Source organism: Pristis pectinata, chromosome 10 (genome assembly GCF_009764475.1).
Source record: "Pristis pectinata isolate sPriPec2 chromosome 10, sPriPec2.1.pri, whole genome shotgun sequence".
Classification (NCBI taxonomy): Eukaryota; Metazoa; Chordata; class Chondrichthyes; order Rhinopristiformes; family Pristidae; genus Pristis; species Pristis pectinata.
The window spans coordinates 24,189,804-24,205,979 of NC_067414.1; the positions used below are offsets into that span (position 1 = coordinate 24,189,804).

Genomic DNA, 16,176 nt, shown 5'->3' on the forward strand with positions numbered 1-16,176 from the left:
GAAAGCCGTCCCTGTGCTCCGATGTTCTTCAGGACTTTTAGGTAGATTCCATTGGGTCCTCCTGGTTTCCCTGACTTAATTTGCCTTCAGATACTGTCTGTGCGAGGGTTTGAAAAGTCTCTCTGCTCTGGGATATTTTTGAGATGAAAGTCCCAAAGAAAACCTGCATGATCCTTCATCACACACAGGTAGGCCAGAGATGATGTGGCTACCTGGTCCACAAATGGAACAGCCAAAGTATGTGAACATAGCCACCCAAGTTAAGCCATCACCCACAAACTGTACTCCTGTCTGAGAAATCCATTTTCTGGTGACGTGACAAATCTTCATTCAACCTCACTGGAGCCATTGTAGGGATTGTTAACCTGACATCAAACTGTAGCTTTTTCTCAGCTGCATGGATAATTATATTTTATATATACAGTGGAATGCAAAAGTTTGGGGACCGCTGGTCAAAATTTCTGTTACTGTGAATAGCTAAGCGAGTAAAGGATGACCTGATTTCCAAAGGCATAAAATTAAAGATGACATATTTCTTTAATATTTTAGACAAGATTACTTCTTTATTTCCATCTTTTACAGTTTCAAAATAACAAAAAAGGAAAAGGGCCCGAAGCAAAAGTTTGGGCACCCTGCATGGTCAGTACTTAGTAACACCCCCTTTGGCAAATATCACAGCTTGTAAACACTTTCTGTAGCCAGCTAAGGGTCTTTCAATTCTTGTTTGGGGATTTTTGCCCATTCTTCTTTGCAAAAGGCTTCTAGTTCTGTGAGATTCTTGGGCCATCTTGCATGCACTACTCTTTTGAGGTCTATCCACAGATTTTCAATGATGTTTAGGTCGGGGGACTGTGAGGGACATGGCAAAACCTTCAGCTTGTGCCTCTTGAGGTAGTCCATTGTGGATTCTGAGGTGTGTTTAGGATTGTTATCCTGTTGTAGAAGCCATCCTCTTTTCACCTTCAGCTTTTTTTTTACAGACAGTGTGATGTTTGCTTCCAGAATTTGCTGGTATTTAATTGAATTCATTCTTCCCTCTACCAGTGAAATGTTCTCCGTGCCACTGGCTGCAACACAAGCCCAAAGCATGATCGATCTACCCCTGTTGGAGAGGTGTTCTTTTCATGAAATTCTGCACCCTTTTTTCTCCAAACATACCTTTGCTCATTGTGGCCAAAAAGGTCTATTTTAACTTCATCAGTCCACAGGACTTGTTTCCAAAATGCATCAGGCTTGTTTAGATGTTCCTTTGCAAACTCCTGATGCTAAATTTTGTGGTGAGGATGCAGGAAAGGTTTTCTTCTGATGACTCTTCCATGAAGCTCATATTTGTGCAGGTGTTGCTGCACAGTAGAACAGTGCAGCACCACTCCAGAGTCTGCTAAATCTTCCTGAAGGTCTTTTGCAGTCAAACGGGGGTTTTGATTTGCCTTTCTACCAATCCTACGAGCAGTTCTCTCGGAAAGTTTTCTTGGTCTTCCAGACCTCAAGTTGACCTCCACTGTTCTTGTTAACTGCCATTTCTTAATTACATTACGAACTGAGGAAACGGCTACCTGAAAATGCTTTGCTATCTTCGTATAGCCTTCTCCTGCTTTGTGGGCATCATTTATTTTAATTTTCAGAGTGCTAGGCAGCTGCTTAGAGGAGCCCATGGCTGCTGATTGTTGGGACAAGGTTTGAGGAGTCAGGGTATTTATAAAGCTTTGAAATTGCATCACCTGGCCTTTCCTTATGATGACTGTGATGAAGCCATAGCCCTAACAAGCTAATGAAGGACTGAGACCTTGGTAAAAGTTATCTGAGAGCTCAAATCTCTTGGGGTGACCAAACTTTTGCATTGTGCTCCTTTTTTCCACTCTAAAATTGTACAAACCAAAAATAATACACTAATCTTGCTTAAAATGTTGAAAAGAATGTTTCATCTTTATGACTTTTGGAGATCAGTTCATCTTCTACTCACTTAACTATTCACAGTAACAGAAATTTTGACCAGGGGTGCCCAAACTTTTGAATGCCACTGTGTGTGTGTGTGTGTGTGTGTGTGTGTGTGTGTGTGTGTGTGTGTATATATGTATTGTCACGAACCAGCAACAAAAGAAACACACTGAGCATGACTCAGTGTTAAAAACTATTTTATTAATCACTACTTATGACCATACGTAAAATAAAAGTAAAAATGTTAGTATGTTAGAATTCAAAAATGTTAAACCTTGAACGTTAACCCCAAAACTAAACTCTTCGTGTGTGTGTGTGGCAAAGTCCCAAACTCCAAGTTCAGGAATGGTTCTTAAAGTTCATTTCCGCAAGCCATAAGGTGAAACATGAGCAAGGGCTTCTTCAACAACCACCGTTGTCTGAAGATAAGACGTAGATGTAGAGAAACATAGATAGAGTAAATACGAAATCCAAATGTTCTACGATGGAACCCAAACGACACTTAAGTGTTTACTCGGTAGTGACTTCCTCACCCCGAAAAGCATCCGGATCGTGGTCGTCCACACACAAATACCTGTTTCCTTCTACAGGTCAGCAACAAAGTGAACTCCACCGGATTACTTCCAACTTCCATACATGGATTTCAGTGGCAGACACAGTTATAGTTTCTCATCCATCGATAGAGAAAACTAGCAGGCTGGTGTCTCTCTCCCTTCTCTCTCTTCTTCTGACTTCTTCAACAACGTCATTACGTCCTTTATCTTCTATTGACGTAAGCACGCCACACACACAAACACACACACACACTCTCTATCTTAAAGGGACATTCACTGAGTCCGTAACAGTATGTATAGGATTATCTCATTCATCTAAAATCCAGTTAGTACAGGCACCCAGGCTTTCCTCATGAGACAACCCTTTCATCCCAGAAATCAAGCTTATGAATTTTCTCTAAACTGTCCCCAGTGTAAGAATATTTCTCCTTAAATAACAACATCTAGGCTGTACCAGTAATTAAGTGCAGTCTCTGTACAATTGTAGTAAGATTTCTCTATGTTTGTACTCCACTCTCCTTGCAATAAAGCCAATATTCCATGTGTCTGTTTTCTGCATTTCATGTGCAAGTTTAGCCTAACTCCTCTGTACAGCTGCATTCTGTAGTCACTCTCCTTTAAATAATATTCTGCTTTTCAATTCTTCCTACCTAAATGGATAACCTGTTTCCACTCATTATATTCCCATCTCACCCTACCTAGCTAAGTCTCTCCCTGCAGACTCTGTGTCATCCTCACAACTTCTGACCTATCTTTGCAGTGTAAGCAAATTGTAAAATGCCTGCTTCCTTTGAGAATTCCACCTTAATGCCTGCTTCCCTGTTTTCTCTAGGCACTCCAGTGAAAAATGCCTGCTTTGGGCATTCGATGTGTATGCTATTTGCAACCCAGTTATGCCTGTCCATGCGCTTTGCACATTGTTAGGCATTAGCCAGAGCATAATGGATGGGAGAACAAGGAGTATTATGCAGCCATGCAATAAAATGGAATAGTGGCATTGGGCTTTTGCCAGCATAAGCAGAAGCCATGCTTGTCATTGAGTACGGGCAATTCCTGGCAATATTAAAAATTCAACTAAGGTGTATTTAGCTATGCTGGTAGTTAGGTCAGACCATTTGTGGAATGGAACATTAGCACAAATAATAATTGAATGGCTAGAAAGACATAATGTGTAAAATTCTTCTTTTAAATAAAAACAGAAAATGTTTGAAACACTCAGCAAATCGGGCAACATCTGTGGAAAGACCTTTCATTCAGGTTTCCAGCATCTGCAGTTTTTTGATTTTCTTCTTTTAAAGTTGGCTTGAACAATTTAAGAATAAGTAGCAATGCAAATAATCAAATATTACATGCAACATCCTTCTGTATCTATAATTGTTTGATAAGATGAAAATTAAATTGTTTGTATTGTCAGCTTGAACAGTATTCTGACATGATACAATCGCCTTGAGAGCTGAACATCTGCTTAATCAACTTGAAAATTTTGCTGCACTTGTCCCATAGAATCAGGTTGGGCAATTCAGCAATATGGCAGTGTCTTTTTTTTATATATTATTGGTAGATGAGATGTGTGTGATGCTGATGACATAAAAATGTTCACCATTTTCATATTGCCCTGAGGGCATTAAGAGTCTATCATGTGATGTAGCACTGGCATGATATGTGTGTAGAGTTATTCCTTTCACAAAAGGATATTAACAATGTTTTTTAGAACAATTCAGTAACTTCTGTGATTATTCTTTTAATATCATCCCATTTCTCAATTTATTTTACCCAAGTCAATGACTTGATGAAAGTTTGAAGAGCTTCATAACCACAAGGCTACTGATCCATAGGATTAAATTGTACTTGATTGCAAAAGAAAATGTTAGGAGTCTGTTCCTCAGTCTGTAGCTTCATTTCCTTGACAAGGGTTCGGAAAACAATTAGCAAAAGACTGATTTTAACTACAACTTAATTATCTTAATTCCGATAGTTACAATTTAAGTAGACATTCTTAGAGGAAACCAAAATGGTTTCTAGAACAAGCAAAAGTGCATTAAGTTGGATTTGTTGGAAATTAGTCCCAGCAATATTCTTGAAACTATGCAGCAGATGCATTTGTTGCCTGAATTAATAACCAATCATGCACATCTCATACTTATGTAGCATAGGCTCAAAGTTCATACCTCGGTCTCTATAATAAACAGTTAATAAAAGTTAAGGTTTAAGCATCATCCTACTGCCGTAAATATTACAAATGCTTCAGTAATTTCAGTATTCCTCATACAGTAGATTATTTCTTTTCACAGTTTCATATTTCAAGAAACCATGTATGTAAATTAGAGGCACCCCAGGGCATTTAATGGTTTGTGGATAATGGATGGCAGGCATTCTTTTTTATTCTGAACAGATAATATTGTACTGCATGTAAGCTGTCATGTTTCTTGAAGGTACACAACTTTTAGTTTTTGTGCGACAATAAACCATTTTCAGTATCCATTTTGTTTCATATTGGTAAGGAGCCAAATTAGCATTATTTCCAGACATCTGCTTCTTCATCTCAAATGCTTTGAAATCAGAATCCAATTAATTAATGTGATGCAAGCATCAGCACACCAATCATACACTGGACAAAACAATATAGGAGTAAAATATTAAGCATTAGCCTCTAAAAATAAATAATCCTGGACAAGATGACTAAACAAAGCTGGAGACTTTTGTATATCCAGTCCGATCATGTCATCCTGTCCCTTTTGGAGCTACTCTTTGCATTGGATATAAATTATACACAAAAATTGGAATGGTGTCAAGCCATCAACAGGATGCACCCATATGCTACCCATAGAACAGCAGCCACATATCTAATTAACTAAGCATATCCTTGAAAATAGAGTATTCATGTGTGAGTTGTAATATTCCAAGATATTAAAATGAACTTTGCTGTCCAACAAGGGTTGATATATTTGAACAGAAATTGATTGTAATAATGACTCTGGGGAAAAATAGTTAAGTTTTCTGAATTGCCTTCAGAAAGTGACATCTCAGTGTCTGTTAATTGTTGAAGATGGTGCTAATAAAGCTTGCTTGGGAGAAACTGCTCTTGAATGGCTATAACACAGACTCTGAAATTAGTAATGTGATGGCTTAAAACATCAAAGATTGATCGGGTTCATGCACTTTTGGGAACTACTGGAATAGTTTAGAACCAGACTAAAAATTCTTACCATTTTATTATTCATTTTGCACCAATTAAGAGACAATGGTGCATTTTTATATAATTTTTTTGTATGGTGATTCTGGACAGGCCAGCTTTTACTGCAATTCTAGATTCATTTAACCATGTTATCTGCAACATTTCTTGAAGTACTCTTGCCATATTGTTGGGAAGTTTGTTCTAAAATTTTGACACAATGACAATGGCTGATGGCACCATGTGTGCAAATCACAATGCGTCACAAGCATAAAGAATGGTGCTCCCTGCTCCTCTTACCCTTGATGCTAGATGCCACAGATTTAGGAGTGTTGTCAAATAAACCTGGGTGGTTGCCACAGTGTATCTTGTAAGTAGTATACACTACAGTCAAGGTGATTAAGGGAATAGATGTCTTTGGTGGTTGGGCTTCTGATGCTAATAGGAGTGTTGTTGCAGCTGTACTAATTAAAGTGAGAAGGGAATCCTTTATTACTCTTGTATGCTTTGGCAGTGGTGAATAAACTTTGGGGAATCAGGAAATTACTAATTTTTGTCTGAGTTCCTAACCTCTGACCTACTCTGAAGTAAAAGGTTCCACCATTCACTATTCTCTCTTGAAAACCTGGTGCATTATGAATATTTTGGTAAGAGTTTTTAAGTCTAGCACTAAACTACTCCTGGAGTTCCCAAAGGTACATGAACCTGATCAATTTTCAATGTTTTAAAGCGCCGTATTATCAATGAACCCTGTGAATTTAATAGTGGTGATTCAATAATATGTCATTGGAGTTGGTTAGATTCTCTTTTGTTGAAGGTGATTAATTCCCTGGCAATTCTATAATACAGATGTTACCTGCCACTGAGCAGCCCAAGCCTAGGGTTTGTGTGGGTTTTTCTGCATTCCATCCAACTGTCTGACTCAGACTAATCAGTGACAAAATAATGGAAAGAGCCATCAAAAGTTTATTATTTGCTCTGTACTCCCAATAATCTACTCACCTGTAGGTTACACCAGTTCTATTTAGTTTTGGACCTCATGGACAAGATTATTGATGCAAGAGCAAAAAATTGAGAGGTGAAGGGTGACTGCCCTTGACATTAAGGCAGCATTTGATTGCATATAATATGAGAGACCTAGTAAAACTGGTCAGTTGAGAAAAACATGCAACTGGAATCATGCATAGCTCAAAAGGTGCTAGTGGTCAGTGGGGGTCAGTCAGCAAATTCAGTGTGGCACTGCAAGGGTTCCTTAGGCAATATCCTTGACCCAACTTCTCATGATAATTTTTTGATCATAAGATCAAAAGTGGGACCAATCAATAGTGATTGTAGAATGATCAGTCTCATTCAATTTTCTCATTTTTTCACAATTCCACTGATAATGAAGCAGTTCAAGTTGGCATGCAGTAAATCCTGGAGAACATCCAGGCTTGGACTGTTCATTGGCAATAATATTCTGCACTACAAATGTACCTAGTAGTTGACATCTTTAACAAAGGGAGCTTTATCATGTTACTATATAAAAATGGAAAAAACTCAACTCTAATTTGTATCTGATACTAAGGTTGAATCAGTGGCCAAGATAATGTCTATGATTAAGATATGGATTTTGTGACAGAAACCGAGGACAGTGGTTTAAATATTACCAATAATTAATTGAAGGAAATTGTTGCTCTCCCAGTTCTGTCAAATAGACTAACAATGAAAAGGGGTCAACAAAGCTGTTTCTGAGCTAAAGCTGGATATTATCAGCTTCCTTGTGATAGTTAAAATCCAGTTCTCAGATAATATTGCCAAAGAGAGCATGTAGATGGTAAAGGATAAGCTATTGGACAGCAGCAATGAGAACTGCGTGAGCATGGAAATAGTGATTCTCTGGTGTGATGTGTGTTTCACAGTTTATCTCCAATCATCATCTTGATGCTCATAATAATATCCTAATGATTAATTAGTTAATAGCACTGAACTTAAGTTGTGCAGTAATTAATGATTAATAAACATTACAGTATCTTATTCCCAGTATAACCTTGCCAATATCGTAAATATTCCATACACCTCCAATATTTAACTGCATAATTAAATTTCTCCAATAATGTTTTTTTTAAATCAAAATCACATTGCTATATTTATAAAAGTACTTTGGCAACACATCATTTACTTATTGTTATAGTTATGCATAGGTTAGTAAAGTTTAGATAGGTCTGAAACCACATGTAGTGCTGATTTATGCAAACACATGACTGTCTCCTAGCAGCAGCCTGAGTTTCCTGCTGTTAACAATCCAGCAGCTTCGTTGAGCAAGTAGCAGCCTCCCTACTAGGAACTTCTCCAATTTGCATGACAGATCCTTGGGTATTACATGCAGGAAACAATGGCCACAATCGATCTCTGCAAATGAAAATAGAATCATCTGTGCTGAAAGAATTCGTATTTGTTTATGATTTTATTCCTCACCCAATGTTATTATTTTAAATGCTATAAAGTTAAGAGGGATCAGTATTTATGGATGTTGTTTGTGATGATGTATTAGAAAGAAGATGACCACCTTTTCAAAATGATGATTAGACATTGCTTTCCAACTCAAAAGTGACCCATTCATTCCTGTTCTGGTTTTCTCTCCATTAAGGAATTCTCATTCCACACCAGTATTTCATCTACGACACTGTATGATTAAATTTTATTTAATAATCTGTTTTGTAGCTCCTTATTAAAAGTCTTGTGACGGTCCAAGTTTTGTCAAATATGATTTTCCTTTGACACTGCTAATCCAATTATTATTTTCTAAATACCTTCTTGCCACTTTCATAACTATGCAGTCCAGTGTTTCTCTTGTGGTTATGCTTGCTATCTTCTAATCAGTGGGAATCATTCCAGAATTTCTAGAATTTTGAAAGATTATAATTAGTGCATCCACTATTTCCATAGCTGCCTCCTTCAAAATATTAGGATACAGGAAGAAGAAAGTTTGGACCAATTTTTTTTCCATTGACCCAATGATTGATTCTACCCATGATAGATACGGGCAGAGTCATCTGTCTCCAAAACCCAGAGGACATTGGCCAAGCACATCAACAAGTCTAAGCAGAAATCTGAGATCCTGTTTTTAACTCTGCCAAAACCACATGGCTTACACCACTCTAGGAAGAGGAAGAGTAAAAATTTGTAGGTGCAGAAACAGAATGCATGTCAAAGTACTTAGCTCCTTGCTGAATGTTTCTCCATGTTGAGCCATCTTGGCCAGGAACTTCCATGTGTTAATGTTCTGTGAAATCATAAATAAACTTATATTAATGTATGAACGGTGACAGATAGGATTGCTGTCACAGTTGGCTGCCTTACAGCTCCAGGGACCCAGGCTCAATACTGATCTTGGGTGCTGTCTATGGCCTTGACCACATGGGTTTCCACTCAGTGCTTTAGTTTCCTCCCACCTCCCAAGAATATGCATGAAAGTTAACTAACTGCTGTAAGTTAACCCCTTGGTGTAGAGAAGTGGCACAAGAACCAAAGGGGAATTGATGGATATGTTTGAGCGAATAAATTCCAGGGCCATTGAAGAAAAGGAAAGGGAATGGGACTGATGGGATTGGTCTGCTGGGTGCTCCCATTGACCCATTAGGAAGAATGCCTTCTTTATATGTTATAATAAGTCAGTAAGATTACCTTTGGACCAGTAAAAGAAAATGCAGGTTAGGATATATGTGGAGAAGAAACAGCTAAAGTTTCAGTTCGGTGTGAGTTTCCTTCAGAACAAGAGTTTTTATATCGCAGTTAATGTACATGAATGGTTATGAAAAGGATTATAACTTCAAAGGATGTATACTTGCCCAACACTAAAAAGAACAGCAAATAGTGAACAGTCAGAATTGTGATTCCTTAAGGACCCGGTTACAGAGAAAGTATTTTTGAACTAAGAAATTTTCTGCTGCTGTTTACCTTTATAGATGAGTGATATAATTGAGATGGTGAGAGATTCCAATCTAAAACTGACTTTAGCCTTTGGTATTGGACTACATCATGCTGGACTGCATGAACGTGACCGGAAACATGTGGAAGAACTCTTCGTTAATTGCAAGATCCAAGTGAGCAACTACATCTTCTCATGATATCCTGTTTATTTCATTTTAAAAAAAAGTTGGAATGAATTTGATTCTGTTTGTGCTATTGCTATTATAGGTTCTTATTGCCACAAGTACTTTGGCTTGGGGAGTTAACTTCCCTGCTCATCTCGTCATTGTAAAAGGCACAGAGTATTATGATGGAAAAACAAGACGTTACGTGGACTTTGCAATTACAGGTGGGCAACTCAGATATGATGGTTATCTCTTTCTCTCTTCTGATATTTGTTACACGTTTTTCTTAGAGTTTTCCAATTGTTTTATTTGAAGAGATTAAATAATTGAAAAACAAAGTAGTGAGCCTACCAAAACTTTCCCTTTCTTGTACACCATTGACGTACAACATTTGGACATTAGACCTTATCAGAGCTTCCTACCCAGCCCACCCTGATGCAGGTAAACAAGGAGGATCTTCTTTCAAGGAGGGCTTGACTTTTTTCAAGACTTCTAGCATTGCAATCTCGCTATCTAAAATCCAACTGTTGATTTATGAAATTTGGCAACTTTCTACAAAATAGATGCATTACACATCCTGTAATTAACTAAATTTTCCAACAGCCAGTTTGCTATTGCCACATTGTCAATGCTGGCTAGAAGCAACAAAGCCATTCAGCTTTGCTTCTTTCATTGATGTCTGTAGCTTTTTGCTCATCTCCAAATAATTACCTGAAGTCATTTGCAATAGCCGTAGAGTCAGACAGCACAGAAACAGGCCCTCAGCCCACACGCCCATGCCTGCCTTTAAGAAAAGACCTATCCAGAGTAATCCTATTTACAAGCACTTGGTCCATAGCCTTCTTTGTGTTGATGATTCCATTGCCCGCCTCAATACTATTTAAATATTGTGAGAGTGTCTGCCTCCACCACCCATTCAGGCAGTCTGTTCCAAATTCCAACAACCCTCTGGGTCAAAAGCTTCTTCCTCAGATCCCCTCTAAACCTCTTACCCCTTACCTTTTAGGATGTCCTTCAGTTTTACATACTTCTGCTATGAGGAAAAGTTTCTAACAATCTACCCTATCTATGCCACTCATAATTTTGTATAGTTCATTCAGATCCCTCCTCAATCTCATCAGCTCCAAAGGAAACAAACCCAGCCTATCCAGTCTTCAAAATAGCCAAAATACTCCATTCCTGGCAACATCCTGGTGAATCTCTGCACCCACTACGGCGTGCTGATGTCTTTTCTATAATGTTGTGACCAGAAATGTACATTATTCCAGCTATGACCTAACCAATGTTTTAGAAAGTTGTATCATAACCTGCCTTCTCTTGTATTCTATGCCCTAGCTAATGAAGACAAGTATCCTGTACACCATCAGAATCAGGTTTATTACCAATGACGTATGTTGTAAAATTTGTTGATTTGCAGCAGCAGTACAGTGCAAAGACATAAAATTATTATAAATTATAAAATTTATAGAAATTTACAAGTCTTTAGTGACATACCAAATCTCCTCTAACTCCTACCAAAATAGAGCCACTGGAGTATCTTCTTCATGATTGCATCAATGTGTTGGATCCAGGATAGATCCTTCGAGATGTTGAAGGATCTATCCTGGATCCAAGACATTGATGCAATTGAGGAACTTGAAGCTGTTTACCCTTTCCACTGCTGACCCCTCAATAAGGAATGGTGTTTGTTCTCCCGAATTCCCCTTGCTGTAATCCACAATCAGTTCCTTGGTCTTGCTGATGTTGAGTGCGAGGTTGTTGCGACATCACTCAACCAGCCAATCTATCACACTCCTGTACGCCTCCTCATTGCTATCTGAGATTCTACCAACAACAGTGGTGTCATCGCGAATTTATAGATGGCGTTTGAGCTGTGCTTGGCCACATAGTCATGAGTGTAGAGAGGGTAGAGCAGTGGGCTAAGCACGCATCCTTGAGGTGCACCTGCGTTGATCGTCAGTGAGGAAGAGATGTTACTGGCAATCCACACTGACTGTGCTCTCCCGATAAGGAAGTGAAGGATCCAGTTGCAAAGGGAGGTACGGAGGCCCAGGTTTTCAAGCTTGTTGATTAATACTGAGGGGATGTTGGTGTTGAATCCTGAGCTGTAATCGATAAACACCATCCCATCTACCTGTGCTGCCAGCTTCAGGGATCTTTGGACTTGTATACCTAGTGATCATACAGGATCTCCCCTAACAAAATCATGCTGGCTCTTTGATTAATCCCTGCCTTCCTTAGTGCAATTTATTTCTCTCAGAATTTTTTCCAATAATTTCCCTACCACTGACGTTAGACTCACAAGCCTGCAATTACCTATCTTATCCCTGCTGCCTTTCTTGAATAAGGGTTCCACATTTCCTGTCATCTAGCACACCAATTGTGACAAGCAAAGGTTTGAAAATCCCTGTCAGGACCTCAATAATTTCCTCCCTTGCCTCCCATAGCAGGCTGGGATATTTCTCAACAAGCTCTAGGGATTTATCCATATTTAAGTCCACCAAGAAATCTGAAACCACCTCTTTATTAATAATAAAACGCTTTATAATTTCACCACCCTCACCCTGAATTCTCCAACTACAGTATCCTTCTCCTTCGTGAAAACAGGTGGGAAGTATTTATTTAAGACCCCACCTATATCCTCTGACTCCCTTCTGATCCTTAATGGGCCCTGTTCTTTCCCTGATTATCATTTTGCACTGAACATACTAACAAATGCTTTGGGATTTTCCTTAATCTTCTTCAGTGGTAGTATTTTGTGCTCCCTAATTTTAAGTACCCTCCTGTACTTTCCATTCTCCTGAAGGGCATCCCCTATTTTTATTTCAATTACTTGCAGTACAAGTAAGACAGAGGGTGGTGGTTGAAGGGACTTATTCGGGCTGGAAGCCTGTGAGTAGTGGTGTTCTGCAGGGATCTGTACTGGGACCTCTGCTGTTTGTGATGTACATAAATGACCTGGATGAGTATGTTGATGGGTGGGTTAGTAAGTTTGCAGACAATACCAAGATTGGTGGAGTTGTGAGTAGTGTAGAAGACTGGCGATGGATACAGCGTGATATAGATCAGTTGCAGATGTGGGCAGAGAAATGGCAGATGGAGTTTAACCCGGATAAATGTGAGGTGTTGCACCTTGGCAGGACTAATGTCAAGAGGCAGTACATTCTAAAGGGCAAGACCCTTAACAGTGTTGAAAAGCAGAGAGACCTTGGGGTGCAAGTCCATGACTCATTGAAAGTGGCTACACAGGTAGATAGGGTGGTTAAGAAGGCTTATGGAATGCTTGCATTTATTAATCGAGGTATTGAGTATAGGAGTCAAAAAGTTCTGATGCATCTCTGTAGAACTCTGGTTAGGCCACATTTAGAATATTGCATGCAGTTCTGGTCACCTCCCTATAGAAAGGATGTTGAGGCTTTAGAGAGGGTGCAGAGGAGTTTTCCTGGGATGCTGCCTGGATTAGAGGGCATGTGCTATCAGGATAGGCCGGACAAACTTGGGCTTTTTCCTCTGGAGCAGTGGAGGCTGAGGGGAAATCTGTTGGAAGTGTATACAATTATGAGGGGCATAGATAGGGTGGACAAGCAATATCTTTTTCCCATTATTGAGTGATCCAGTACCAGAGGGCATGCACTTAAGATGAGAGGGGGTAGGTTCAGAACAGACGTGAGGGGTACATTTTTTACTGAGAGAGTGGTGGATGCCTGGAATGCGATGCCTGGAATGCATTGCCTGATGGGGTGGTGGAGGCAAATTCATTGGGGGCTTTTAAGAGGTGCTTGGATGGGCACATGAATGAGAGGAAAATAGAGGGATATAGGCATTAGCTATGAAGGGATTAGCCATGTTGACACAACATTGTGGGCCGAAGGGCCTGTTCTGTGCTGTACTGTTCTACGTTCCATGTTCCATGTAGTACATTTCCACTTAATCTAGCCCTTGATATCCCTTGACATCCAGGGTTCCTTGGATTTGCTATCTGTCCTTTTCACCTTTATGGGAATATGTTGGCCCCGAACTCTCATTTTTTCACTTTTGAATGACTCCCATTTGTCAGATGTAAACCCACCTACAAGTGGCTACTCCCTGTCTAATTTTGCCAGGTCTTCCCCCATTTCTGGACCTTAAATTCCAGATCATCCTTATCCCTTTCCATAACTACCATGAAAGTTAGATTATGGACACTGTGTCTAAAACGCTGTCCCTTTGACACTTAGAGTCATACAGCATGGAAACAGGCCCTTTGGCCCAACTTGTCCATGCTGACTGTGTTGCCCAACGAGCTAGTCCCATCTGCCTGCGTTTGGCCCAAAGCCCTCAAAACCTCTCCTATCCATCTACTTATCTAGATGTCTTTTAAATGTTGCTAATGTACCTGTCTCAATCACTATATCTGGCAGCTCATTCCAAATACGCACCACCTTTTGCATGAAGTTGCCCCTGATGTCCCTTTTAAATCTCTTGCCTCTGACCTTAAACCTATGTCTTTTTGTTTTTAGCACCCACTCCCTGGGAAAAAGACTATGTGCTTTCACCCTGTCTATGCCCCTCACGATCTTATATACCTCTATCAGTGTTGCACCCTCTCTACTAGGTCCCTCTATATTTTGATAAAGGAAGCTTTCTTGGACACATTTCACAAATTCCACTCTGTCCAAGCCTTTTACACTATAGTTGGCCCAGTCAGTGGAGTAAAGGAAATTACAGTGGCATGAGAGCGGAACTGGCCAAAGTTGACTGGAAAGGAACACTAGCGGGAAGGACAGCAGAGCAGAAATGGCTGGAGTTTCTGCAAGAAGTGAGGAAAGTGCAAGACAGATATATTCCAAAAAAGAAGAAATTTTCAAATGGCAAAAGGACACAACTGTGGCTGACAAGAGAAGTCAAAGCCAAAGTAAAAACAAAGGAGAGGGCATACAAGGAAGCAAAAATTAGAGGGAAGATAGAGGATTGGGAAGCTTTTAAAAACTTACAAAAGGCAACTAAGAAGGTCATTAGGAAGGAAAAGATGAACTATGAAAGGAAGCTAGCAAATAATATCAAAGAGGATACTAAAAACTTTTTCAAGTATATAAAGAGTAAAAGATAGGTGAAAGTAGATATAGGACCGATAGAAAACGACGCTGGAGAAATTGTAATGGGAGACAAGGAGATGGCAGAGGAACTGAATGAGTATTTTGCATCAGTCTTCACTGAGGAAGTCATCAGCAGTATACCGGACACTCAAGGGTGTCAGGGAAGAGAAGTGTGTGCAGTCAAAATTACAACAGAGAAGGTACTCAGGAAGCTAAATGGCCTAAGGGTAGATAAATATCCCGGGCCAGATGGAATGCACCCTCGTGTTCTGAAGGAAGTAGCTGTAGAGATTGCGGAGGCTTTAGTAATGACCTTTCAAGAATCAGTAGATTCTGGCATGGTTCCGGAGGACTGAAAAATTGCAAATGTCACTCCGCTATTTAAGAAGGGTGCGAGGCAGCAAAAAGGAAATTATAGACCTGTTAGCCTGACATCAGTGGTTGGGAAGTTGTTGGAGTCGATTGTCAAGGATGAGATTACGGAGTATCTGGAGGCACATGACAAGAGAGGCCGAACTCAGCATGGTTTCCTTAAAGGAAAATCCTGCCTGACAAACCTGTTGCAATTTTTTGGGGAAATTACAAGCAGGCTAGACAAAGAAGATGCAGTGGACGTTGTATATTTAGATTTTCAGAAGGCCTTTGACAAGGTGCCGCACATGAGGCTGCTAAACAAGATAAGAGCCTATGGAACTACAGGAAAGTTACGAGCATGGATAGAGCATTGGCTGATTGGCAGGAAACAGAGAGTGGGAATAAAGGGATCCCATTCTGGTTGGCTGCCGGTTACCAGTGGTGTTCCGCAGGGGTCCGTGTTGGGGCCGCTTCTTTTTACATTGTATATCAATGATTTTGATTATGGAATAAATGGCTTTGTGGCTAAGTTTGCCAATGATACAAAGACAGGTGGAGGGGCGGGTAGTGTTGAGGAAACAGAGAGACTTGGATAGACTAGGAGAATGGGCAAAGAAGTGACAAATGAAATACAGTGTTGGAAAGTGTATGGTCATGCACTTTGGTAGAAGAAATAAGTGGGCAGACTATTATTTAAATGGGGAGAAAATTCAAAATTCAGAGATGCAAAGGGACTTGGGAGTCCTCGTGCAGGATAGTTAACCTCCACGTTGAGTCGGTGGTGAAGAAGGCAAATGCAATGTTGGCATTCATTTCTAGAGGAATAGAATATAAGAGTAGGCATGTGATGATGAGGCTCTATAAGGCATTGGTAAGACCTCACTTGGAGTACTTTGTGCAGTTTTGGGCTCCTTATTTAAGAAACGATGTGCTGACGTTGGAGAGGGTTCAGAGAAGATTCACTAGAATGATTCCAGGAATGAGAGGGTTAACATATGAGGAACGTT

At 39.8% G+C, this 16,176-nt stretch overlaps 1 protein-coding gene across 1 annotated transcript in view; it reads left to right on the forward strand.

Annotated features, from left to right (window-relative positions):
• The window catches only part of ascc3 (activating signal cointegrator 1 complex subunit 3), a 343,029-nt gene that overhangs the window by 242,019 nt on the left and 84,834 nt on the right, over positions 1-16,176 (forward strand). The window contains 2 exon segments of the mRNA XM_052024551.1: positions 9,612-9,749; positions 9,844-9,964. Of these exon segments, the coding sequence (XP_051880511.1) occupies positions 9,612-9,749; positions 9,844-9,964 (259 nt within the window).